The sequence below is a fragment of the Colobus angolensis genome, unplaced genomic scaffold (assembly GCF_000951035.1).
Source record: "Colobus angolensis palliatus isolate OR3802 unplaced genomic scaffold, Cang.pa_1.0 Scaffold301, whole genome shotgun sequence".
Lineage (NCBI taxonomy): Eukaryota > Metazoa > Chordata > Mammalia > Primates > Cercopithecidae > Colobus > Colobus angolensis.
The window spans coordinates 4,645,028-4,670,782 of NW_012116278.1; the positions used below are offsets into that span (position 1 = coordinate 4,645,028).

The following is a 25,755-nucleotide window of genomic DNA, read 5'->3' on the forward strand; positions in this document are numbered from 1 at the left end:
AAAAAAAAAAAAAAAAAAACTGGATTTTCTACTTCACACATTCATACATTGTTTGATCTTTTAAAAGAACAATAACTATTACCTTTTTTTTTGAGACAGGGTCTCTCTCTGTTGTCCAGGCTGGAGTGCAGTGGTACAATCATGACTCACTGCAGCCTTGAACTCCCACCTCAGAACCCCAATTAGCTGGGAATACAGGCACGTGTCACCATGCCTGGCTAATTTTCTACTTTTTGTAGAAAAGGGGTAGATGGGGTATCACTATTTGCCCAGACTGGTCTCGAATCCCTGGGCTCAAGCCGGACTTCCACTTCGCAGCCTCCCAAAGTGCTGGGATTACAGGTTTGAGCCACCAGGCTTGGCCACTATTACTTTTATAATAAAACAAGATATCTCAGCCAGGTGCAGTGGCTCACACCCGTAATCCCAGCACTTTGGGAGGCCGAGGTGTGTGGATTATTTGAGGTCAGGAGTTGGAGACCAGCCTGGGCAACATGGTGAAACCCCATCTCTACTAAAAAATACAACAATTAGCTGGGTGTGGTAGCGGGCACCTGTAATCTCAGCTAATCGTGAAGCTGAGGCAGGAGAATCACTTGAACACAAAAGGCAGAGGTTGCAGTGAGCCAAGGTTATGCCACTGCATTCTAGCCTGGGCAAGAGAGTGAGACCCTGTATCAAAAAAAAAAAAAAAAAAAAGATTATTTCCCTTTGGGTAAAAAATAATTGGAAAACTTCAAAAGGGAGAATATCATGAACCACTCTAGCTGCAAACCAATGCCAGAACTATGTTAGATCTCCAGAAGACAAATGCAATCAATCTGAATCCAAATGTACACTGAATTTTTGATAAGACTGCTCACTCGTAGAAGAAAAACTATATAACAGATTGTAAGAAAAAGGCTCTCTGCATGATTATAAGGGGGTAGGCAAAATATAGCCTTATAGATGCAAGTTTAAGAATTTAAATTCTGCCAGGCGCAGTGGCTCATGCTTGTAATCCCAGCACTTTGGGAAGACGAGGGGGGCGGATCACAAGGTCAGGAGTTTGACCAACATGATGAAACCCCGTCTCTACTAAAAATACAAAAATTAGTCGGGCTTGGTGGTGTGCGCCTGTTATCCCGGCTACTCGGGAGGCTGAAGAAGAACTGCCTGAACTCGGGAGGCGGGGGTTGCAGTGAGCCGAGATCGCGCCACTGCACTCCAGCCTGGTGACAGAGCGAGACTCCATCTAAAAAAAAAGAATTGAAATTTTTTGACATTATAAAACTGATGATATTCAAGTTTAGGAAAGTATTCATTACACAAAGAGGTAAAGATGGGTTCACAATTTGCATCTTACCAGAGGTTATATTAATATTTCCAGCTTCGATCCCTGCTTTAAGTCCTTCTTTCCCCAAAATTCCAGACTCTCCTTTGGCCAGACGCTCCCTCTCCTTCTCTTCCAAACTTCCGTAATAGATGTGTGGTTTCTTCACAACCGGAGCAACTAAGTCATCGGGTGCTTTAGTTTTGGTTGCCTGCCAAATCAAAAATCTGAATTAAATTGAGGTTTAATCTTGGTAATTTACCGGACTTCCCGAGGATGAAGCTCGCCCTGAGTTTCACAGTCCTATTTCCTTCATAATTGAAAGGACAAATTGGACACTACTTAAGATGTTCTTCATTGATTTGAGGTGAAGGTAAGGGGAGGGTGCTTCAGTCCTTCACTTTAGTTGACGGGATTGATAAAACCAGTGAGGTTCTCTCGAGTATTTTCATATGAAAGGTTTGCTCTGGAATCTGTTAACTTTATTCTGCTAGAAATGTGGAATCTCGTGTTTTACGATGTATCCAAGATTACTGCTCATCACTGGGGAAATACTAAGGATAGATGAAATAACCAACGCAGTGCTAAAGGATAACAAGTTACAACATTACGAATGTATACATTTCAAACGTTTCTAGACGTGAGGTAGAAGTTAGCAGGTCTCACTAAAATTTTGAGATCTGCCAAACGCATAAACCTTGGCCAAGACACTTCCCTATTTCAGAGCACCGTTACTGGATGAGTCGGAAGAGATGTTTGCCCTTTGGGGCTGTAGTGGGAGAGGTGCAAATAAGCTACAGTCCACGAAAGCGCTTAGGGGTCAGGAAAACGGTGGTCCGCTGTGTAGGACACCACTGAGTCCCGCAGCCTTCCTCCTCAGCCCTCCACCGCCTTCTCCCGCTCCCTAACGGCCCCTTCCCGCAGAGATGCTCTTCCCCCTTCGCGCTCCCTGCCAGAGTGAGCTGAGATCCCGGGCTCTGTACCGTGGAGGAGGTTCGCGAGGAAGCCATCCTGGGCTCTGGAGCCGCGAGGCCCCAGCAAAATCCAAGCCCTCGGTTTCAGACCTTCCACCGCGCGCCCAGCAGAGCGGAAGTGCGTCACTGGCCGGAAGTGTGTCACAGACAGGACGTGGGCCAAAAGCCGTCGCTGCGCCGGAGCGGCGCGGAGCATGATGGAAGTCGTAGTAGGAAATGGCGTCGTGGCATTGAGGGGCATCACTCCTAGAACCTCCAAGAAAAGCTCGCGGAAGACGAGGTTCTGCTGAGAGGGAGGCTCCAAGCCGTCTGGGAAGTGTAGTCCAGTTGGCGTAGCAGTAGTTTCGTGGGGGGAGTCGAGGTTCCGGGAAAGGGCTGAGCCGACTTGAAAAGAGGTAGGTGAGTCGACTCGCGCGGCTCGGGGCTGAACTCGGGAGCGAGTCGAGGACTTCCGGGGCCCGCTGTGCCTCCCCGGGCCTACGGGGGCGTTTACGTCTTCTGGGAGCCGAGGACCGTGTTACCATAGAAACCCTGGGATCCGAGGTACAGGCCTGGAGCTAGGGGACGAGGACTGTTTCCTCCATGGTCCGGAAGTCTTCCCAGGGGCCACCTCTGAGCTTGATGGCTCGGCGGTGGATTTGGGCTGCAGCGAGAGATTAAGCTAGAAGAGCCCGCTGGTACCAAAGTCAAACAAAGACCCGGCGGAGGAGCTTCGGCCTGATTTTGTTCATTTGTCTTCAGCCCGGTCTTTGTATCAGATTGAGAGTAAGATGGTTAGGAGGGTGTCAGGGAACTGTACGTCTCTCTGCCCTGCTGGATGCTGGGCCATTAGAGACGAACAGGATAAGGTTTTTATCCCCACGTGGACGGTGGGAGATCCTCAAAATATTGACGTTTCCGTAGCTGGCCAGATCCTCATCCAACCCCCTAGAAAAATTACAGTCATAATAGATGTTATTTATTGAACATTTATTAAATGCCAAGTAATGTTCCAAGAGCTTACTCTGCATTATGTTATTCACTTCCTACAGCAGCAGAGTAGGATACAGATGAGGAAACTAAGACCTAGTTAGAAATGAAACTAATTGTTCAAGATCAGTGGTGTAGTGGGATTAGAACCTGTGGCCTTTAACCTCTACAGCCAGCACTTTTAACTGTTACTCTATACTGCTCCGTAGTGGCCAGTTTTTCGCAGTTTGCAGAAAAGGTAAAATGTATAGTAGACCTTTTTTTCCCTTGGTATCCCTATCCCTCTCTTTCCCTCTTTGGAACTTTGGCTTTCTCTACCATTTGTCTGCATTGGAATCTGGTAGAAGATAATGCCTGATTTAGTACAAAGCAATTTGAAATGGAATGTGCCAGTGTTTTGTGTTGATAATATCGCCCGTAAAATCCTAAGCTTCATGGGAGAAGGAAATATTTCTTCCTTTGTATACTTCACAGTCCCTAGTTTCATCCTAGATACATGTAATAATTTGTATCTCTATATACTTTCAAGGAGTTTTCACTTCCATCGTTTAATCCTTATGTTGACCTGTATAATTTTTATAGGAGGCTAAAATTATTAACCAAACTGAACAGCTTGCTTCAATGACTTCTTTATGTGTGAAATAGAAATCATTTTGTCAACTTCACAGGGTTTTTGTGTTAAGAATGTAAAGAATGGGAATGGAAAAACACAGTGCTCAAGAATGATCTCACCTTTTATTCAACAAACATTTACTGACTGTATAGATACACTCTAGGGGATGCTGTGGAGAACATACAAATGATGCCATCAACAGATGTTAAACTCAATTGGGGGAGTTGTGTTTTCTCAAAAACAAAACAAAACAAAATGGTTTTTGTTAACAGTATTACCTCGGGATTTCAGGCTGTGGAATGCTCTCTTGAACCTCTTTTCTTCTTCTTCTTGTTTTTTTTTTTTGAGTTGGGGTCTTATGGTGAGATTATGGCTCACTGTGGCCACCTCAAACTCCTGGGCTCAAGTGATCCTTCCATCTCAGCCTCCTGAGTAGCTAGGACTACAGGCACACTACCAGCCTAGCTAATTTTTTAACTTTTTTGTAGAGATAGGGTCTTGCTATGTTGCCAAAGCTGGTCTTGAGCCTCCTTGTGCACTCTTCTCTCTGCCTGCCCTTCAGAAGTCAACTAAGATATCATTTTCTCCAGGAAGGCTTGCCTGACATCCTTGTCCACCCCACACTCAGCCCAGACTGGATTAGGTGACTGTGTGATGCCAGTGCCGGTATCCTCATTAGGGTTCTCGTTACATGATATCACAGTTTTCTTTATTTTCCCCACAGATTATGACTGTACTTTTAATTCTGTAGCTGGAGCACAAGAAGTGTTTGTTTAATGAATGACGTACACATTTAGGATCTGTTTGGACGCTGAGGATAATCCTGTGAATTGGTGAGTTGGAGTTTTCATGAGATTTAGCAAACTGATTTTAGCATTCAGGAGTGATGACAAATCTCTGACAATTCTCACGTAGAGTAGATTAAATTCACTGGTTTGTCCACTTTCCCCTCTAACTATACTAAGTTGTGATAGTTTATTCTTTTAGCTAGAATATTTCTTTGAATGTGACTGGAGCGTGAGATTAAAGTGATGGTTGCCTAGAATTTCTCTCTTATAGGCAGTTTGCTATTTTAAATTCTTACTCTACAGCTCTTGATTTTACAGAGCTGTAGATCTCCATGATGTAATAAAATGTAATAATCATATACCTAAAGACTTTAGAAGTTGGCTGGAATAGTAGCTCTTGCCTATAATGCCAGCACTTTGGGAAAAAGGAGGGAGGAACACTTGAGCCCAAGAGTTTGAGACCAGCCTGGCCATCAGAGAGAGATCCCATTTCTACAAAAAACACAAAAATTAGCCAGATATGGTGGTATACGCCTATAGTCCCAGCTACTCTGGAGGCTGAGGCAGTAAGATTGCTTGAGCCCAGGAAGTTGAGGCTGTAGTGAGCTAAGGTCATGCTACTGTGCTCCAGCCTGGGCAAAGAGCAAGATCCTATCTCTTAAAAAGACTTTAGAAGTCTATGTGTGAATTCAAATAAAGTTTTAATACTTCCATTCACTTTAGTATACATGCTCGCAAACTGATTTTATGTTTTGTATCTGAGACTTTATTACCTTCAGTTTTTCCTCCTCTCTTTCATTTTTAACAGCTAATAGTTCACTGGGTTTGGCCCTTAGTGTTGACTTCAGTATGCTGAGACGAAAACCAACACGCCTAGAGCTAAAGCTTGATGACATTGAAGAGTTTGAGAGCATTCGAAAGGACCTGGAGGTATGAATACAACTTTGTGTTTTTTTGAGATGGAGTCTCGCTCTGTCACACAGGCTGGAGTACAGTGGCATGATTTTGGCTCACTGCAACCTCTGCCTCAGCCTCCTGAGTAGCTGGGACTATAGGTACATGCCAGCATGCCCGGGTCATTTTTGTATTTTTAGTAGAGACGGGGTTTTGCCATGTTGGGGCCAGGCTGGTCTCCAACTCCTGACCTCAAGTGATCCATCCGCCTCAGCCTCCCAAAGTGCTGGGATTACACGCGTGAGCCACTGCACCCAGCCAGTGATTGATTGCAGAAATCATGTCTGTTTGCATCACCATTTCCTACCATCTAGCTCATGGTAGGAGCCCCATATGTATTTTTAAGTGTGGCCTTGCTACATGGTATTAGATGTCCATTAATAAGACTTAAATTCTTCAGTGGTCTACAGAATAAATTCCAAATTCCCTAGCATGGCATATGAGGTCCTTTGTGAGCTGGTCCTTGCTTATCTCTCCACTTTCACTGCTGGGTTATCTTTAATCTCAATGTCTATACACAAGTGTTCCCTTTGCCAGAAAAGTCCTTTATTTTTCTTTGCCAGGCTAACTCTTACTTCTTCTAGCCCCCAGCTGGGTTAGGCTCAACCTCATCCTGCTGTGCTAACCTCTCTCATAAGCACTGTCACTCTCTGTTGTAATTGGCTGTTTGCTTTTGTTTTCCCTCAGTGGGCCATAAGCTCTTTGAAGTCAGGGATTAGTATATTTCTCTCTGCATCTGTTCCCTGCAATACCAGGCCCAAAGGAGGGCTCAATACAAGTCTGTTTTCATTTGCTGTCCTAGCAGATATCTTGTACTATATGGCAGAGGACAGTACATTTTGCATGTATTTACCAACAGCTTTATTATGTATTGTATATGCTTCATATTAAGACTAATAACTTAGATTTCTTTCACCCGCTTCATCCCAAGAGACTTTAGTGTTCTCGAAGCATCATAATTTCTGCTTTTAAAAAACTATATTATTAAGGATGAGCTTTAAAGTATGGCTTAAACTTCAGTTGTTACAAATCTCATAAAATGCTAGCATGCCGAACTTTGACTCTACAGAGTCAGCTCACTATTGAGTTAGTCTTTCCACCAAAGGCAGTTATCTAGTGGGTTTTGCCCTGTTTTAGAGTAACTTAGGAAGCAGGGACAGTCATGCCCTAAAGTGAAACCAGTAGAAAACTGGCCTGTTTCATTTATTACCAACATGAGTTTCATTATACTACTGTGACTCTAGCTTCTAAAACAGCAGTTGCTCGAAGTGGGAAGCCTTTTAAGTGATTTCATTCCACTTGGATATTCTCAGAATGATAGAGTTGTTTGCCTTTTAGAACTTGTTTTCACAAAGATATTTAGGTAGAACTTTCTAACATCACTTACTAATAATCAGGAAGGTCATTTGCTACATAAAAGGCATTACCTTATTTTATTCACTGTAATAATTTGTGAGTGTTGGCATTTATTTTATTTTTTATTTTTAGTTTTGAGACAGGGTCTTGCTCTGTTGCCCTGGCTGGAGTACAGTCGCATGATCACCGCTTACTGCAGCCTTGACCTGCCAGGCTCCAGTGATCCTACCACGTCAGGCCCCCTGAATAACTGGGAATACAGGCATGTGCCACTATGCCTGGCTAATTTTTAAATTTTTTGTGGGCCGGGTGCAGTGGCTCACGCCTGTAATCCCAGCACTTTGGGAGGCCGAGGCAGGCGGGTCACGAGGTCAAGAGACCATCCTAGCTAACATGTTGTAACCCTGTCTCTACTAAAAATACAAACATTAGCTGGGTGTGGTGGCATGCGCCTGCAGTCCCAGCTACTTGGGAGGCTGAGGGCAGGAAAATCGCTTGAACCTGGGAGGTGGAGGTTGCAGTGAGCCGAGATGGCGCCACTGCACCCCAGCCTCGTGGCAGACCGAGAGTCGGTCTGAAGAAAAAAAAAAAAATTTGTGGAGACAGATGGAGTCTCACTATGTTGCCCAGGCTAGTGTCAAACTCCTGGGCTCAAGCAATCCTCCCAAAGCACTGGGATTTACAGGCATGAGCCACTGCGGTCAGCCCGATGCTTGGCATTTAAATGCCCACAGTACAGCAGCAAGTGGTGAAGAATGGTGGTAATTCCAGTGATTTGAGTAGCTGAGCCATTCTATTATTATTAAGGAATTTTGGATAAAACATCATTTCACTCTCTTAGAGAAAGTTATCATCTGTTGTCCTTACAGTCACGTAGTGGCAGTTACGGGATAAGTGTTTCTTTTTGAAAATGATCAAACTGAGACATACTTTGTGGATTCTGCAGTCACATGTGACTTAAGAGCCAAACATTTTATCTGAAAACAAAATGAAGCCACAAAACCCAGACCTTTTGGTAAGATAGCATAAAACCTTCTCATGTTACTTTTAATCTCATGGGATCAATTAGGCTATAGATTTTTGGTGGTTATTTCTTTACCAATTTATTTCTCTGTCTATTCTCTAAAATAATAAATTTGTTGAAATACCCTTTGCTCCCCCTTGTCTGCTCTTCCATCTTTCCAGTTGTAGCTTCCTGTTGTACCACCACACCACAACTCCTTACCTCTTGTCTCTTTGGCAGTGTGTACTTTCCTCTGTCATAGGTCATAGCCCGGATCACCCTATAATCGTCTGTTTGTCTGTTTACCTATTAGACTGTGACATCCTGGAGGGCAGGGTTTACATCTTTTTTTTTTTTGAGATGGAGTCTCACTCTGTCACCAGGCTGGATGGAGTGCAATGGCGTGATCTCGGCTCACTGCAACCTCCGACTTCCTGGTTCGAGTGATTCTCCTGCCTCAGCCTCCTGAGTAGGTGGGATTACAGGCATGTGCCACCACGCCCAGCTAATTTTTGTATTTTTAGTAGAGATGGAGTTTCACTGTGTTGGCCAGGATGGTCTTGATCTCTTGCCCTCGTGATCCGCCCACCTCGGCCTCCCAAAGGGCTGGGATCACAGGTGTGACTCACTGTGCCCGGCCACATTGTTTATTTTTAGTAGAGATGGGGTTTCACCATGTTTGCCAGGCTGGTCTCGAATTCCTGACTCAAGTGATCAGAGGTTACAACTTTTAACACTGTATCCTCATTGTGCCCCTAAGTATTCCAAACCTAGGATTTCAGTTTATTGTTCTTTATACCCTAACTCTATCCTTTACCCCATGCCTAGTACATGGTAGGTGCTCTAAATAAATGTTTGCTAATTGAAAGAATGTTGCCTTAATCCTAAAACGTTTATACTTTCAGACCCGTAAGAAACAGAAGGAAGATGTGGAAGTTGTAGGAGGCAGTGATGGAGAAGGAGCCATTGGGCTCAGCAGTGATCCCAAGAGCCGGGAACAAATGATCAATGATCGGATTGGTTATAAACCCCAACCCAAGCCCAGTAATCGTTCATCTCAATTTGGAAGTCTTGAATTTTAGAGATGGATTATCTTGCATGCCAGAGCGCTGGAATGGAATAAAATGATGGCAGAAGTACAAACCAGATTTAGAGAATTGAGTGCTTACAGTCAAGCAGAATGTACCTCCTGCAGAGACAAATCCTTCTGCATGAGATTACTGATGCTTCACTTGCACTCTAAGCTGGAATCCAAACTGTGGTTTGTCTCTGGAAAATCTGACTCTATAAAACTGATATGAGTTTTTGTTTTTAAAAATAAATATATTTTTGGAAAAATGTGAGGCATCCTTAATGAAGTATAACAGCACTGTTAACCCTCAGACTTTAAAAGATAATTGCTACAAGATTAACATCATTCTTTCCATCTTTATTAAAAGACCCTAAGCACAGGACACTCTAGTTGATCCCTGCCACTTTCATTTAACCCATCTATTCAACAAGTATTTATTGAGTGCCTACCATGTGCCACTCAACAAAGATCCCTGCCCTTGTAGAAATTAAAATGTAGTGATATTGTGTAAATCTGAAGAAATTGTAGGTACCAGATCTCTTCATAGAATGGCTTTGCAGCTAGTTTGGGTACAATGTTCGGAGGACAGACAATGGAGGGAAATAAGAGGAATGCTTCTAAACAGGTTTGCCATTATTCCAACTTTCCTTCCTTCCTCAACTTGCCTAAGCATTTTTCCCAGAAAGAACCAGAGAGGCAGCTCAGAGGATAATTCTGAATCTTGCCTTAATGTTTTGGAGTTAATTTTTTTTTTTTTTAATTTTTATTGTTTTATGTAGAGGTAGGGATCTATGTTGCCCAAGCTGGGCTTGAGCTGCTGGCATTCAACAGTCCTCCCAAAGTGCTGGGATTACTATGCTTGGCCTGTTTTTAGTAATTCAACCCAGGGAATCGCCAGCTGTGATCATAAGAGCCTCTTGAATCATCATTTCTACAGAGACTCTTAGCAGGACGTTAGCCTTTTTGGGGTAGTTTAAGTCTGAGTAATACGAGTGGGAGAGGGCCAGGTGTGGTGGCTCATGCCTGTAATCCCAGCACTTCGGGAAGCTGAGGCAGGATTGCTTGAGCCCAGGAGTTAGAGACCAGCCTGGGTAACACAGGGAAACCCTGACTATAAAATTTAAAAAAAAAAGGGTCCGGGCGTGGTGGCTCATGCCTGTAATCCCAGCACTTTGGGAGGCCGAGGTGGGTGGATCACCTGAGGTCCAGAGTTTGAGACCAGCGTGACCAACATGGTGAAACCCCGTCTCTACTAAAAATACAAAATTAGCCAGGCGTGGTGGTGCATGCCTGCAATCCCAGCTACTCGGGAGGCTGAGGTGGGAGAATTGCTTGAACCCAGGAGGCAAGAGGTTGCAGTGAGCCGAAATTGCACCATTGCACTTCAGTCTGGGCAACAAGCAAAACTCTGTCATAAAAACAAAACAACAACAACAAAAAACACTAACCTACTAACCTTATCAAGAAAAGTGTACTTTTCATTTTCCTGAAAGCTAGATTAACAATAATCATAGATTAAAAAAATACACTAAGGCTTGAATGCATATTTTGTGCTGGGTGCCTGATTCAAACAGGTGTTATGGTCGGGCACAGTGGCTCACACCTTTCCCAATCCCAGCACTTTGGGAGGCTGAGGTGGGCAGATCACTTGAGCTCAGGAGTTCAAGACCAGCCTGGCCAACATGGTGAAAACTTGTCTCTACTAAAAATAAAAAATTAGCCAGACATGATGGTATGTGCCTATAGCCCCAGCTACTTGGTAGGCTGAGGCAGGAGAATCACTTGAACCTGGGAGATGGAGGTGGCAGTGAGGCGAGATTGCACCATTGCACTTCAGCCTAGGTGACGAAGCGAGACTCCATCTCTTAGGGATCATTAGACTAACTTCCTAAGGTCATACTGCTAGTAAGTGGTGGAGCCAGAATCCAAACCCATTGACTCCTCTAAGTCCATGTTCATGATACTACACTAAGAGACTAGGAATGGTGCTGATGGCAAGATACCCACTGGCGGCCAGTGGGAAGAGCAAGTAACGTCAGCATTTTGGCATTACCAAAGGGACTGGCAGGGTCACTGTGCATCTCAAGGTTTGGCGGTAAACTTCCTACAGGCCCAGCTCAGAGCCTCTTGCCTGACAGCAGCAACATAGAAGGGATTATGATGTGACAAAAGTGGGCTTTTAAATTCAGGAATCCTCAGTATACTGAAATACTTCTGGCTTCATGAAGACCCTGTCTCCTGTGCAGAAGGTCACATGGATCTTCTAGCATGTACCAGGCATGTCATTTTAAGTAGAGTAAGAGGAAAGTGAGATGAAAACCTGAAAGGATCATACCACCTAAAATACTGACATCTTAAAAACTGATGGTAATGGCCAGAATCTATGCAGCCCATGAAGAGACTAGCTCATTGCGTTATCACTCTGGGCAGAAAAACTTGCATAGAATCACAAAATCAAAATATTTATTTTGTTCTTTTTCATATGACACTGTTAAAACATTCCTACTACAGCAATAGTGCTCTCCAGGATCTTACAATCTAAAACAGTCAACATTAATTGTAGACCCAGTAATTAAGGCATTATATCAAATGCAGACTTTGTATCTTTTTTTTTTGAGACGGAGTTTTGCTCTTGTTGCCCAGGTTGGAGTGCAATGGCACCATCTTGGCTCACTGCAACCTGTCCCTCCCAGGTTCAAGTGATTCTCCTGCCTCAGCCTCCAGAGTAGCTGGGATTACAGGCATGAGCCACCATGCCCGGCTAATTTTTGTATTTTTAGTAGAGATGGGGTTTCACCACGTCGGCCAGGCTGGTCTCAAACTTCTGACCTTAGGTGATCTGCGCCCCCCTCGGCCTCCCAAAGTGTGTGAGCCACTGTGCCCGGCCGAGTTTGTATCTTTTGATGTATCTTTTGAAGGAGCAGCTGGAGACGGCAGGATCAAAATTAAATGATATGAAAGTGTACTCCCCTCCTCGTGCTCCTTATAAGGAACCCCTTCTGACTAGAACCGAAGACCAGTACCCACAGCCTGAAAGGGAATTTCAGACAACCCTACCATAGAAGTAGTGAAGAAACCTTAATTTCTAATTTCCTAGTGGATACAGTGAGGATTCCATTTGTGGGCAATGGGGATGCTGGGAGTTCCTCCATCACAGACTAGAGACAGCACCTACGATTCTGTAACTCTGGGAAGGGTACCATCCTTATAGAAATTCCAGTGGGGCAACTGCCTCTTGAAGCATGGTTAAAGTCTCTAACAGGTTTATAAATGCCAATTTCTGGTTGATATTTATATCCATAGCATAGCACCGTCTACTACTTCAGGAGGGCTATGGAGATGTAATACACTAGACATGAGATTTAAAAAACTGAAAGAAAAGGGAAAGGACAGGAGAGTAAGGGGGCCAAAGAAATGGTGATGCAGTCTTCTAATAGATGTGAATGGGGAAGAAAGAAAAGAGAAGTTTAGATTCAAAATGAACAAAGAAGTCAAGCATTAAATTCCAAATGAACAGGTATACAGAAATGAAAAGTTAATGCAATCATTGTATTATCACAATCCAAGAGCTCAAGATGGAATTTAAACTTTTTCTTCTTCACTAGCTTCATCCTTTGGCACCCAGTCTAAGAATCTCTGAAATTCAGGTTTTAATACCTGTATCTCTATCCTGAATACCTGAAGACCTAATCTAAACTGATATTTCTGTGAATTTCAGTCATAGCATTTGGTTTTAACTGGCCTTGAATTTTCTTTTTTTTTTTTTTCTGAGACAGGGTCTTGCTTTGTCACCCGGGCTGAGTACAGTGGCACAATCATGGCTCACTGCAGCCTCGACCTCCAGGGCAAAAGCAATCCTCCTGCTTCAGTCTCCCAAGTAGCCAGGACTACAGGTGTGCACCACCATGCCTGGCTAATTTTTGATTTTTTATAGAGATGGGATCTCACTATGTTGTCCAGGCCTGTCTCGAACTTCGGGACACAAGCCATCCTCCCACCTTGGCCTCCCAAAGTGTTGGGATTACAGGCATGAGCCATTGGGTCTAGTGGCCTTACTGATAAGGTTCTGTTGCTGGGAGGGTATTCTATAGCAGTTCATGCTGAGATTTCTAGAGAGCACCAGTGTCACTACTAACTATTGATTCCTATTTATTTATCATGGTTTTAAGATTCCTTGGCTTGAGACAACAGGCTGTATTACACCTTTTTGTTGGACTTTGTCAGTACCTGTCATTCACCCTGCTCATGTTAAGTATCATCATTACAAGGTGATGGAATGAGAGAAAAGCACAAAGCTCTAAATGTTGGTTCTTGGATTTTAACCTCAATCCAGTAGGCTTATAACCCTCTCTTGGTTCAAAGCCATACAAGTACACATTCCTTGCTCTCCAATATTTAACTGGCACCCACGGAGAAAGTACAAACTATAAAACCACAACACAGGCCAACAGGATAGCTGTGTTTTGTTTCCTCTGCCCTGAGGCACAACTGGATCTAGCACCAAGAAGGGCAGGATTTAACAGACCAGCACAAGACAAATCAATTTAAAGAGGTAGTTTGAACGGGGAATAAGACTGCAGTGTAGACTACAACTGAAAAGAATAAAAATCCAATGTGGTTCTTCACTGAGAACAGGGGTTTTGGCCACTTGTAATGTAATTAAACCCCCACGAATAACAAAGATGGTTATATGGAGGATGAGGATCCGCTTGGTATGAGCACAGTTGTTGGAGCCTGAGGAAAATCTGGCCATCAGCAAACCACACCCTGAGTCTTTCCAAAGAGAGAACTGGGCTTTTGCCCTTCCGGCCCATGACTGCTAGATTTACACTGCAGATCAAAGGTCTCTCTCAACAATCAAATTACTTCCAAGAAACCACAGACCTTTAAAAATAAGGACTAGTGACCCCATACAGGCTAGTAAAAATACTTTGGCTATAGCCCTTCACACATGTATGCTTGGGTATACACACACACAGGTGGAGCTCAATGAATGTGGAATGATTAGGTATTGATCAGCAGTATTTACTACATGAGTTAAGTCCAGACACACCATCTACCAATCAGCAATTCAAATTTCCATGCCCAGTATCAGGCAGCCAGCCCACCAGGCAATATTTCCTTAGCTTAAAGCACAGATTCTCAAAGTATGGTCCCTTGTAACATGAGCAGGAACTCAGAAGTGCCACTCTCGGGGCTTTTGGGTTGAGGCCCAGCAATTAGTGATTTAACAAGCCCTACAGGTGATTCTGATGCACGCTAAAGCTTGAAAATCACTGTTTTAGAGGCAGACATGTGAAAACACTAATGGGAAAAATAATTCAAACTCTTGCTTCACTTCAGCTGGGACAAACCAAGGTATCAAGCCAAAGTAAACTGCGAATGGTTTTATTTAAAAATATCTATTTCTATTTTCTAAAACTGATTGTCATTTTTTGATTGGCAAGTTCATGCTAATCAAAGTGTTAAGTGGGAATGCAGGTTGATGAGTCAGCCATCCAAGAATACACACTCTGCAAGCTCTAAGTCTGTATTTAGTCTGAAACCACCCCTCTGCACACTACTAAGATTTTGGTATAATGCATCACATCTGGACAAAGGCACAATGTATTTCCCACTCATTGAATCCAAAAATTGGACCTTCTTTTCTTTTTCTTTGAGATGGAGTTTCACTCTTGTTGCCCAGGCTGGAGTGCAATGGTGCCATCTTGGCTCACTGCAACCTCCACCTCCTAAGTTCAAGTGATTCTCCTGCCTCAGCCTTCTGAGTAGCTGGGATTACAGGCGCCCGCCACCACGCCCAGCTCATTTTTGTATTTTTAGTAGAGATGGGGTTTCACCATGTTGGCCAGGCTAGTCTCGAACTCCTGTCCTCAGGTGATCCAGCCTGCCTTGGCCCCCTAACGTGCTGGGATTACAGGCGTGGGCCACTGTGTCCGGCCCCGGACCTTATTTTCTAATGTTAAGTTTGAGTTCTGGGTTTAGTTGGGCAAGACTTTCCCTCAGCTGCCATCAATCCTGGCTGAAGTTAACCCCTTTCCATCGCTGACCCAGGGAAAAAAACTACCAAATTTACTTACTATCTGTTAAAAATTCAAAAAGGAAGCAGATGATCAAGTCATTGAACAAAAAGCTACATGGATTAGACAAGAACATATAACGTGGCTCTAAGATGATGGAGAAGGAAAAGACATTTCATGGGTGGCTTCTCCTTGAAAGAAATGGGAAACTCAGCTTATTAGAAAAAACAATTTGGGAGGTTACTACTTTAGCTCAGAGACTGTAAACTAAACCTCTGTTGAGCAGGGTGTGTGTGTGTGTGTGTGTAAGTGCACAAAGAGGAGCAAGAAGGGATGATTGGAGCAGGAAATCACATCTTCAAGTCTTGAACAGCTTCCCACTGCAATCGATAAGGCCACGCCAGAGTTTGACATCAATGGCAATGCTCTGTGATGTCCACTACCACTGCCTTCTTCCAGCTGAAGAGGAAGTATCCTGTACCGGCCCCTGCTGCTACTGCAATGCAGAGGTACCCGTTGTAGGTCATGAAGATAAGCATGAGGAAGTAGCTTATGACCACCTGGATGATGTGCAGCACTGTTTGCAGGAGGTGAGGAAAGCTCAGCATCTGCTGCCTGGAGAGTAAACAGGGACACAACAATCAGGGACTCCTAGGAGTTCTGCAGATCAGGAGAAAGGGAAGAGTTCTTGCCATGAGCTCAGCTGGAAGTGGACAGCCACTCTGGCAACTCACGGGTACTTGAACGTTCTTTGATTGGTCCATGGAAATGAAACAGCACAGGGCTGTCAGGCTTATAAACATTGGTCAGATATGGCTGTGAGGAGGAACCCTTTTCCGGAGAAAAAGGACGAGCAGTAATCTAGACTTATCTCCACCTTAGATCCTGAAAGGGAAGCGTAAACCCTCTCACGCTCATCTGCCCAAATGTTTTTAGGCTTCCCACCTTTGTAAAGTTTACATTTTACAAACACAGAAACAGAGGCTGGGGGTGGTGGCTAATGCCTTTAATCCCAGCACTTTGGGAGGCTGAGGTGGGCTGATTGCTTGAGCTCAGGAGTTTCAGACCAGCCTGGGCAACATGGCAAAACCTCGCCTCTACAAAAAATAAAAAAAATTAGCTGGGTGCTGTGGCTCATGCCTGTAGTTCCAGCTACTTGGGAGGCTGAGGTGGGAGGACCACTTGAGTCTGGAAGGCAGAGGTTGCAGTGAGTGAAGATCGTGCCACTGCACTTCAGCCTGGGCAATAGAGTGAGACCCTGTCTCCAGGAAAAAAAAAAAATAGAATTGAGGGTTAGGTAGTATAGAAGAAATTACTTAATTAGGGATAAGGAGACCTGGCTATTCATCCCCTGGGCCTCAGTAAGCTCATCAGTACAATGGAAATAAATAACACTGCTTGTTTGAAAGCAGGATGTCAGTCTATAGGATTTCTTAAGGTCCAATTTGGTTTTAAGACTTACATTTTTATTAAAACAGTCTCAAAAAACATTTGCCAATCCATGGGAAAAACCAATAATTACCCAAATACTTTCTTAGACAGAACACAGAAATCAATACAGTCTTACATTGTAAACAAAAAGAGGACAGAGCTGACTAGGTGTAATTTTATAGAATCAACTGCAATCTGTCATTCTTTTATATCTTGACCTGAATTTCTTAACTTCTTCATTATTATTTTGGTAAATATTTTAAAATATGGCTTCTTCACTTCCCTTCTTCTGAAGTGGCCAATACCTACAACTCAGAACAAACATTCAATTTGCAGAATACTTCCTCTCATTCCTCCTTTGGCCTGCTCATGACCTACAAACCCACACCTCTAAGGACAGTTTTGATCAAGGTCATACAGAACTCCTAACTCAAGAAGAGGGCTGCTGCTGATCACATAGCTGCGCTTTGCTGCTTAACTGATCAAGCTCTTTAGGACTTCATCTGGATCTGTTCAGTTCTTACCCCACAGTTTTGTGTGTCTCCATAAGGATGGTTCCATTTGGTCCTGGGACAGGCATGGAATTGTAGCGAATGCTGACTTGTGACTTACGCAGCAGGCTCTCTCGGGCTATCTTGAGTCCTTCATAGAACATTGCTAGTAAAAACACTGCCACAAAAGCTCCAGCCATTTCTAAGTATGGAAGGAAAATATGGTGGTACTGTCAAACATGTGCAAAATCATTAGCCAATGTGCTGTCCAGCTAGAAAGACACACACAAAAAATTCTACTCTCAGTTTTTGAAGACATTATATTATTCCCTCTTCTCTTGCCCAGATAGGAGAACAGCTAAGATGGTGTAACTGAAAACTATTGCCTCTGCCAAGAACATGTTTACTTTCTGATTAAGATAAGAAAAAAAATCAGAACAACAATAACCTTTTGGTCAGAGTGCTTGATGTCATTAAATTAGGTTTGTTACACTGAAACACACAGTGTAGAATATGTAAACGGAATAAAACAATTTAGTTTTATAAGTGGCTGACTACATTTCCTGAATAGGCATTTCAATTCTAAGTCTTTCACATTGTGAAGTGTTGGTAATGACATAAATGTATTCAAACTGCTAATTTAACACATTATCTGAACTAAATGCTCTCCTTCTTCCCAGAACAAATTGATTTTATGGCTCCAAAGAGACATCTGGTACCTAAGGCAGTCCAACTAACTACTGAGTTTGTGCAAGTTAAATTTAAAATATACCATACAACATAATAGACACAAAAGAGATGGGTAATCATCTACTCAAAACTAGGAGTGACTAAGATGGGCCATGCCAAGAATCAGGAAGGATGTGGGCCATAGTTTGGTAGACTAAAAGAACACTGGTCTAGGTAGCTCTGGAAGGTCTGGGTCCTTGTCCTAGCTCTGACATATTAACTCTATGATTGAGGGCAAGTCATTTCACTCTTTGTGGCACTTAATTTATCGTAAAATTTAAGTATTGTATTAGAGCAATAGTTTTAAACTTAGAGTTATTTTGTGGTATTTAACTTGACTTAGTCTTATGTCCAGGACTAATAACTTATTAAATAAGCAAACACTCTGAGGCCAGGCATGGTGGTTCATGCCTGTAATCCCAGCACTTTGGGAGGCCGAGGTGGGTGGATCACCTGAGGTCAGGAGTTCGAGACCAGCCTGGCAAACATGGCAAAACCCCATTTCTACTAAAAATACAAAAATTAGCGGGGCATGGTAGTGGGTGCCTGTAACTCTAGCTACTTGGGAGGCTGAGGCAGGAGAATAGCTTGAACCTGGGAGGCGGAGATTGCAGTAAGCCAAGATAGCTGCCATTGCACTCCAGCCTGGGTGACAAGAATGAAACTCCATCTCAAAAAAAAAAAAAAAGTAAACACTCTGGAAAAGAATGAAAGAAAATGGATTGCAAAAGACTTCTGTCTGGTATCTAAATTATTTTTTAGAGCTCCAAAACATACAGGTTAGTTAACAGAGGTTTACCAGAGAACCAAAAAAGTACCTACCTTCTAGGTAGGACATAGGAACCAAGATGGTTATGCATCATTACCATGTTGACTCAGTAGTTAGGACAGAAACAGGTGCTGGACTTCCAAATTATTTGTCACTGTCTCTCATGTGACTATCATCTTCCAGCACTACCTGATGGCTTACTCACCTCCAGCTGTATTGATCACCAAACCGGAAAACAGTAGTTCCACATTCTTAAAGCCAAAGTAGAAGGTCATAGGCTGCCAGAAAACCAAAACAAGTCAGTTAGAGATGAATGAAAATTCTAAATGAGAATTTGGGGCAAGAAGCTTAGAACATTTAAAAGTAGAAGATCTGGATAGTAAGAAGAGACACTCATGTGAGTGGGAAGCCCTCATTTTAGTGTTACTGCCACATGCACCGAGCATGAGTACTCTACGGGGCCCCCACCATCAACATTTATCTTTCTTTCTTTTTTTTTTTTTGAGACAGATTCTCTCTCTGTCGCCCAGGCTGGAATGCAGTTGTGAGATCTCAGCTCACTAAAACCTCCACCTCCGGGGTTCAAGCGATTCTCCTGCCTCAGCCTCCCAAGCAGCTGGGACTACAGGCGCATGCCACCATGCCTGGCTAATTTTTTGTATTTTTAGTAGAGACAGGGTTTCACCGTGTTAGTCAGGATGGTCTCGATCTCCTGACCTCGTGATCCACCTGCCTTGACCTCCCAAAGTGTTGGGATTATAGGCATGAGTCACTGCGCCTGGCCAACTTTTGTCTTTCTCTCTTCCACACAAGGCATAAAGACCAGAACTTAATTCAGAAAAGAGTTGATTTTAGAAGGGACTACCAAAGAAAGAAGCCTAAAATCTTGGTTCTGGTGTGACTCTGTAAGTAGCCTGCCATGTAATCTTGGGCAAATTACTTGCTTGGGTCTGCTTTAGTTATCCTCACTGGTAAACTGACCTTTAAAGATAGTAAGCTTCCAACACTAAAATTCCATTATTTCTATTACCCAAGTGGGTGGGAAAGGGCCTGCGTTGCCCCTCCTATGGCACTCACCATCATCATCATGTTGCTGTCTCCTCCACCATGGGAGTGTGAGGCTGAAGTGGCTGGGTGATGGTGAGAAGGTTGCATGGTACTGTTGGAGTCCATATAGCTCATCCCCATATGGTGGGAATGATCCATTTTTTCCAGGAAAAGTTGAGAGTCAGCAGAAGATTCTTTTAAGAGAAAGAATTATATATAATAATTTAAGGATATAAAAATCTTGTTTCTTTTTTTTTTTTTTTTTAAATTTTTAGAGATGGAATCTTGCCATTTTGCCCAGGCTGAAATGCAATGGCTATTCACAGGCATGATCCCACTACTGATCAATACAGGAGTTTTGACCTGCTCCATTTCTGACCTAGGCTGGTTCACCAGGCAACCTGGTGGTTCTCTGCTCCTGGACTTGTTTCTTGGTAAATACTTTGTCTATATGGAATTTGTCTAATAAATGAATGCTCTCCTAGCATCTTTACTCAGAATTATTTTTCATAATCTACAGATGGAGAGAGAAGGAACTCATGCTAATAGAGATCACTTTTGGAGACTGTAGCAGAAAGGGTTTACCTGTAGGGCTGTAGATGCCTAATCCTTCCTTATTCTGCAGAATTGTTCCTTTTTTTTTTTTGGAGACAGGGTCTTGCTCTGTCACCCAGGCTGGAGTGCAACTCAATGCAGCCTCAACCTCAGCCTCCTGAGTAGGTAGAATCACAGGCCTTAGCTTAGTTCACCACTACCACCATGCCTAGCTAATTTTTTGTTTTACGGTACAGATGAGGTCTCATGTTGCCCAGGCAGGTCTCAAACTCTTGAGCTCAAGCAATCCTCTTGCCTTGGCCTTCCAAAGTGTTGGGATTACCCATGTAAGCCACTGTGCCCAGCCAGTATAGTTCCTTTAACAGGTATTGCTTAATATATGTTCAAACTAAAATATTAGATAAGGAGAAGAAAAGCAGCTTCTTTGGATTGCAGGAAACAGACAATCTGTAATAAGATACAAATGAACGCCGTTAATGAAATTTAACTGCTTTAAGGCTTTCTAATCATAAATGTCAGCAGATAAAAAGCAAGGACTTCAGATAATTCACCTAATTGGGATGGCCTGTGCCTAATCTGGACATTTTGATTACATTTTCACATACAGGACAACCAGCCTTCAGCTAATTTAAATTTGAAGAAAGGTCTACTGTGGCCCTAGGCAAGCAGTGTGCTCAGACTTCAGATGTAATTTCAATCCTACCAGGACATTAGAGTGGAGAACAAGAAAAACAAGGTATAAATTGGATACTCTATATTAAATTAAGTCTAGACAACTGCAAATTCAGCCTTGTTTCTTTACTACCACATCACTGTATTGCTGCAAAAGTCATCTAAGACATAAACCAAGGAGCAATAATTCCCTTTTCTTTAAATTTATTTTTTTATTTTTGAGACAGAGTTTTGCATTGTTGCCCAGGCTAGAGTACAGTGGCATGATCTCGGCTCACTGCAACCTTCACCTCCTGGATTCAAGCGATTCTCGTGCCTCAGCTGCCTGAGTAGTTGGGATTACAGGTGTGTGCCACCACACCTGGCTAATTTTTTAATTTTTAGTAGAGATGGGGTTTCACCATGTTGGCCAGGCTGGTCTCAAACTCCTAACCTCAAGTGATCCGCCCGCCTCAGCCTCCCAAAGTGCTGGGATTATAGGCTTGAGCTACTGTGCCTGGCCCAGAAGCAGTAACTCCTCTAGCTAGAGTTGGAGTGGGAGAGTGGGAAGCTGGGGTGTGTGGAAGGGAAGGTGTTGATGGATTCTCTTTATGTGTCCCTCAACTCCAGTCTGTGGAAGAAAAAGTGGTTTTAAAAATTCCAAGCAGGTATTCATGTTCATGAAACCGAGTATGCTTTTCATTATTCATGCACTCAATAAATATTTATCAAGCTCCTATTACATACCAAACTCTGACCTAAGTGCTAATAATTCAACAGTGAATATGACAAACAAGGTTCCTAATAGGGAGAGAAACAATAAACACAATTTCATGTCGTGAAGGAAATAAGCTGAGAAATAAGACACAATTACTAAGAGGTAAAGAAGAAATTGGCCAGGTGCGGTGGCTCATGCCTGTTATCCCAGCACTTTGGAAGGCTGAGGCGGGCAGATCACTTGAGGCCAGGAGTTCGAGACCAGCCTGGCCAACATGATGAAACCCCATCTCTACTAAAAAAAAAAAAAAAAAAAAAAAAAAAAAAAAGCAACAAAAAAATTAGCCAGGTGTGGTGGCGTGCACTTGTAATCCCAGTTACTCGAGTGGCTGAGGCATAAGAATCACTTGAACTTGGGAGGTGGAGGTTTCAGTGAGTCAAGGTTGCACCACTGCACTCCAGCCTAGGTGACAGAAGGAGACTGTCTCAAAAAAAAAAAAAAGACTGTGGGTAGGAAATTTATATCGATTCAGGGAGCCATCTATTTATCTATTTTCTCCTTGTTAACTCCTACCCTATGGTTCTATGACAGCTGGCTTAAGAAATAGGTTCTTATTTCTAGCGAAGGATAAGGCATAATCAAAGATCCCCCTTCATGCCAGACACTAAATTATTTTATAATTATAGAGCTTGACAGTGAAACCCTGTCTCTACTAAAAATACAAAAATTAGCCAGGCGTGGTGGCATGCGCCTGTAATCCCAGCTTCTCAGGAGGCTGAGGCAGAGAACTGCTTAAACCCGGGAGGCGGGGGTTGCAGTGAGCAGAGATCATGCCGCTGCACTCCAGCCTGGGCAGCAAAGCAAGACTCCATTTAAAAAAAAAAAATTACAGAGCTCAACAATCTGGTATTATTGATACCATTACCATAAAGAGATTAGATTGGAGGTATAAAAATATACATAACAGGGTCTTTGTCTACAACATTTTTAGAGTAAACACTAAAAAATACAATGCACAATAAAATAAAGACCACGCTCAAAATGTCAATGATGGGACAAATGGCAGGTGGGCAGCTGTTTTCAGATAAAGAGGTAATCACGGTAGGATGGAGAGATCACTGGCATCTGAGTGATCATAAATTATGATATTGAACCAAACAAATGTAGTAAGAATGAAAAGACTTTCGCTAGCCAGGAAGACTATTAACACATCCTTATAAAAAGATAGAGGCAGAAGACACAAATACTGTTCTCTTCCAATAAGAGTCTGAAAAATGATTATAGCATAAGAAACCATAAAGGATTATTTCATTTCATATTATCAATATGAATCCTGGTCAGGAAGAGGCAATGAATATTTGCAAGAGTGCCTTCTTAAGACCAAAGGAAATAAAGAAATGAACATGGGCTGGGCGCGGTGGCTCAAGCCTGTAATCCCAGCACTTTGGGAGGCCGAGACGGGCGGATCACGAGGTCAGGAGATCGAGACCATCCTGGCTAACACGGTGAAACCCCGTCTCTACTAAAAATACAAAAAAAAAAAAATTAGCCGGGCGAGGTGGCCGGCGCCTGTGGTCCCAGCTACTCGGGAGGCTGAGGCAGGAGAATGGCGTGAGCCCAGGAGGCGGAGGTTGCAGTGAGCTGAGATCCAGCCACTGCACTCCAGCCTGGGGGACAGAGCAAGACTCCGTCTCAAAAAAAAAAAAAAAAAAAAACAAGAAATGAACATGGAGTCTTTCCTCAAGGAGCTTTAAGGCTAAAAGCTAGAAAGGGAAACTGTCACAATTTTCATTTTGGGATATAACATAACATGTAAAGGACTGTTAAAAAAGCAAGACTAGGCCAGGCGCAGTGGCTCACCCCTGTAACCCCAGCACTTTGGGAGGCCAAGGTGAGCAGATCACCTGAGGTCAGGAGTTCAAGACCAGCCTGACTAAAAACCCCATCTCTACTAAAAATACAAAACTTAGCCAGATCTAGTGGCAGGCACCTGTCATCCCAGCTACTTGGGAGGCTGAGGCAGGAGAATCGCTTGAACCCAGGAGGCAGAGGTTGCAGTGAGCCGAGCCTGTGCCATTGCACTCCAGCCTGGGCAACAGACTGAGACTCCATCTCAAAAAAGAAAAACAAAACAAACAAACAAAAAGACTATAGTACCACAAACTACCTAAAAGTTGTAACCCTGATGATTTCCTTGATGAACTTTCATAACATTAATTATTACCATGAACTAATTTTGAAGACCCACAGGTTCTTAATTATTCAGGCCCCTCATTATCAATTAGAGAAATCTACTCAATGATGACACATTATCAAATCTCTTCAGACTTATCAGTGACTCAGGACAAGGTATATACAAATTTCCAGAAAACCTTTCAAAGTATGCACCTGTTCTGAAGTGTCATCTGTGCAGGATATATTTCACATCCAAATATACTAGGAGATAGAATAGGAGCAGAATCCACTTGCTCTCATTGTCAGCAGACAATGGATGTAATGTAATGGAATCCTATGCAAGGCTTACCCAATGGTGTATGAATAAGAAGGTACAAAGCCGTTGGAGATTAATATATAAACATACACTGTAGGCTCAAACACAAACCAATCCTGATAAGTCCTTAAGCTCACTAAAAGCTTTATTTTAGGAAAACATCCCATGGGAATATGCAAAGCTAAATGACATCAAAAAAGGAAAAACTTACAAATTAATTATTAAAGCATAATAAATAAAAGTGATTATATTTTTTTCTCTTCCCACTTAAATTTTCAGTGATGTGCTGTATGTATTTGGATAATTTATCTTCTAAAGCAATCAAACACACCTAACCCATTCTCTCTAGAATAGAAATTCAACTTATAGGAGGTAAACTACCATTGGTTCTTTTTAGCCTGTTTCCTTTGGTAGCTTTAATCTAAGATGACTCAAGCTCAGCTTCTTCCAAAATAAAAATGGGTACTGATGTAAAAATAAGTTAAAATTCAGGGTCACAGCAATCTTTGCTCTATTTTTTTTTTTTTTTTTAGATGGAGTCTCACTGTGTCGCCCAGGGTGGAGTGCAGTGGTGTGATCTTGGCTCACTGCAACCTCCACCTCTCAGGTTCAAGCAATTCTCCGGCCTCAGCTTCCCTAGTAGCTGGGATTACAGGCATGTGCCACCATGCCCAGCCCTAATTTTTTATTTTTAGTGGAGACGGGTTTCACCATGTTAGCAAGGCTGGTGTTGAACTCTTGACCTCAAATGATCTGCCCACCTTGGCCTCCCAAAGTGCTGGGATAACAGGCATGAACCACCATGCCAGGCCAAATTTACAAATTATTTGTAAGGAACAATACTGTCTAAATCTGTTTTGTATGGCTATAACAGAATACCTCAGGCTGGGTAATTTACAAAGAAAAGAGGTTTATTTGCCTCATGATTCTGGGGACTGGACAGTCCAAGAGCATGGTGCCAGCATCTGCAGGGCTTCTGGCAGAGAAGCAGAAAGGCAAGTGGGCATGTGCAAAGAGATATGGGCTCACTTTACAGCAACCCAATCTTGCAGGAACGAATCCATTCCTGTGAAAGCAATAACTCACTCACTCCTGAGAGTGGACATTAATTTACTCATGAGGGTGGATCCCTAATGACCCAAATGCCTACCAGCTCTCACCACTGTTACAAATAGTAACCAAAAAAATGTGAATATATAATTCAGGGACAGAACTGAAAAACAAACAATAACAAAACCCTCAGGATTCCTAACCTTTAATCGATCATAAAATCCACCTACAATATTTTATTTACCAAGTTGAGCTTATAACTAGGGTAGAAAGATTAGAATTACTGTGACCAGGTGTGGTGGCTCACGCCTGTAATCTCAGCACTTTGGGAGGCCGAGGAGGGTGGATCACCTGAAGTCAGGAGTTCGAGAACAGCCTGACCAACATAGTGAAACCCCATCTCTACTAAAAATACAAAATTAGCTGGGCGTGGTGGTGCATGCCTGTAATCCCAGTTACCTGGGAGGCTGAGGCAGGATAATCGCTTGAATCCAGGAGGTGGAGGTTGCAGTGAGCGAAGATCCTGCCATTGCACTCCAGCCTGGGCAATAAGAGTGAAATCCATCTCAAACAACAACAAGAACAACAACAACAACAACAAAAACCCCCCAAACAAAGAAAGATTAGAATTACTGTACTGCCCTTTCATTTACTTTTTTTCATTTACTTTTTTTTTTTTTTTTTTTGCCAATTGAGGTACACTAGTTTTCTTTAACATAATTCAAAATAGTTCAATACTGGAGAGTCACCTTTGCATTAGAA

At 42.9% G+C, this 25,755-nt stretch overlaps 4 protein-coding genes across 6 annotated transcripts in view; 2 read left to right on the forward strand and 2 right to left on the reverse strand.

The window, feature by feature from the left end:
- PRPF4 (pre-mRNA processing factor 4) overlaps positions 1-2,487 on the reverse strand; it is a 19,334-nt gene extending 16,847 nt beyond the window's left edge. The window contains exons 1-2 of the mRNA XM_011950122.1: positions 2,296-2,487; positions 1,346-1,523 (exon numbers count right to left, since the gene is read on the reverse strand). Of these exons, the coding sequence (XP_011805512.1) occupies positions 1,346-1,523; positions 2,296-2,322 (205 nt within the window). The 5' untranslated portion in view covers positions 2,323-2,487. The remainder of the gene's footprint in view (positions 1-1,345; positions 1,524-2,295) is intronic.
- Positions 2,476-9,307, forward strand: CDC26 (cell division cycle 26). Of its 3 annotated transcripts, none has more exons than XM_011950119.1 (4): positions 2,476-2,681; positions 4,593-4,701; positions 5,465-5,586; positions 8,875-9,307. In XM_011950119.1, the coding sequence occupies exons 3-4, from the start codon at positions 5,506-5,508 to the stop codon at positions 9,049-9,051; spliced, it is 258 nt and encodes an 85-aa protein (XP_011805509.1). In that variant the 5' UTR covers positions 2,476-2,681; positions 4,593-4,701; positions 5,465-5,505; the 3' UTR covers positions 9,052-9,307. The 3 variants fall into 3 exon arrangements, with proteins under 3 accessions (XP_011805509.1, XP_011805511.1, XP_011805508.1); XM_011950121.1 differs by having other exon boundaries at positions 2,481-2,681; positions 4,620-4,701; XM_011950118.1 differs by lacking the exon at positions 2,476-2,681 and having other exon boundaries at positions 5,493-5,586.
- The window catches only part of FKBP15 (FK506 binding protein 15, 133kDa), a 106,760-nt gene continuing 83,628 nt past the window's right edge, over positions 2,624-25,755 (forward strand). Inside the window, exons 1-3 of the mRNA XM_011950116.1 lie at positions 2,624-2,681; positions 4,593-4,701; positions 5,465-5,586. The gene's annotated coding sequence lies outside the window, so the exon portion shown is untranslated. The remainder of the gene's footprint in view (positions 2,682-4,592; positions 4,702-5,464; positions 5,587-25,755) is intronic.
- The window catches only part of SLC31A1 (solute carrier family 31 (copper transporter), member 1), a 43,018-nt gene continuing 28,745 nt past the window's right edge, over positions 11,483-25,755 (reverse strand). The window contains exons 2-5 of the mRNA XM_011950117.1: positions 19,559-19,722; positions 18,687-18,759; positions 17,017-17,185; positions 11,483-15,676 (exon numbers count right to left, since the gene is read on the reverse strand). Coding sequence (XP_011805507.1) covers positions 15,475-15,676; positions 17,017-17,185; positions 18,687-18,759; positions 19,559-19,687 — 573 coding nt within the window. The 5' untranslated portion in view covers positions 19,688-19,722 and the 3' untranslated portion in view covers positions 11,483-15,474. The remainder of the gene's footprint in view (positions 15,677-17,016; positions 17,186-18,686; positions 18,760-19,558; positions 19,723-25,755) is intronic.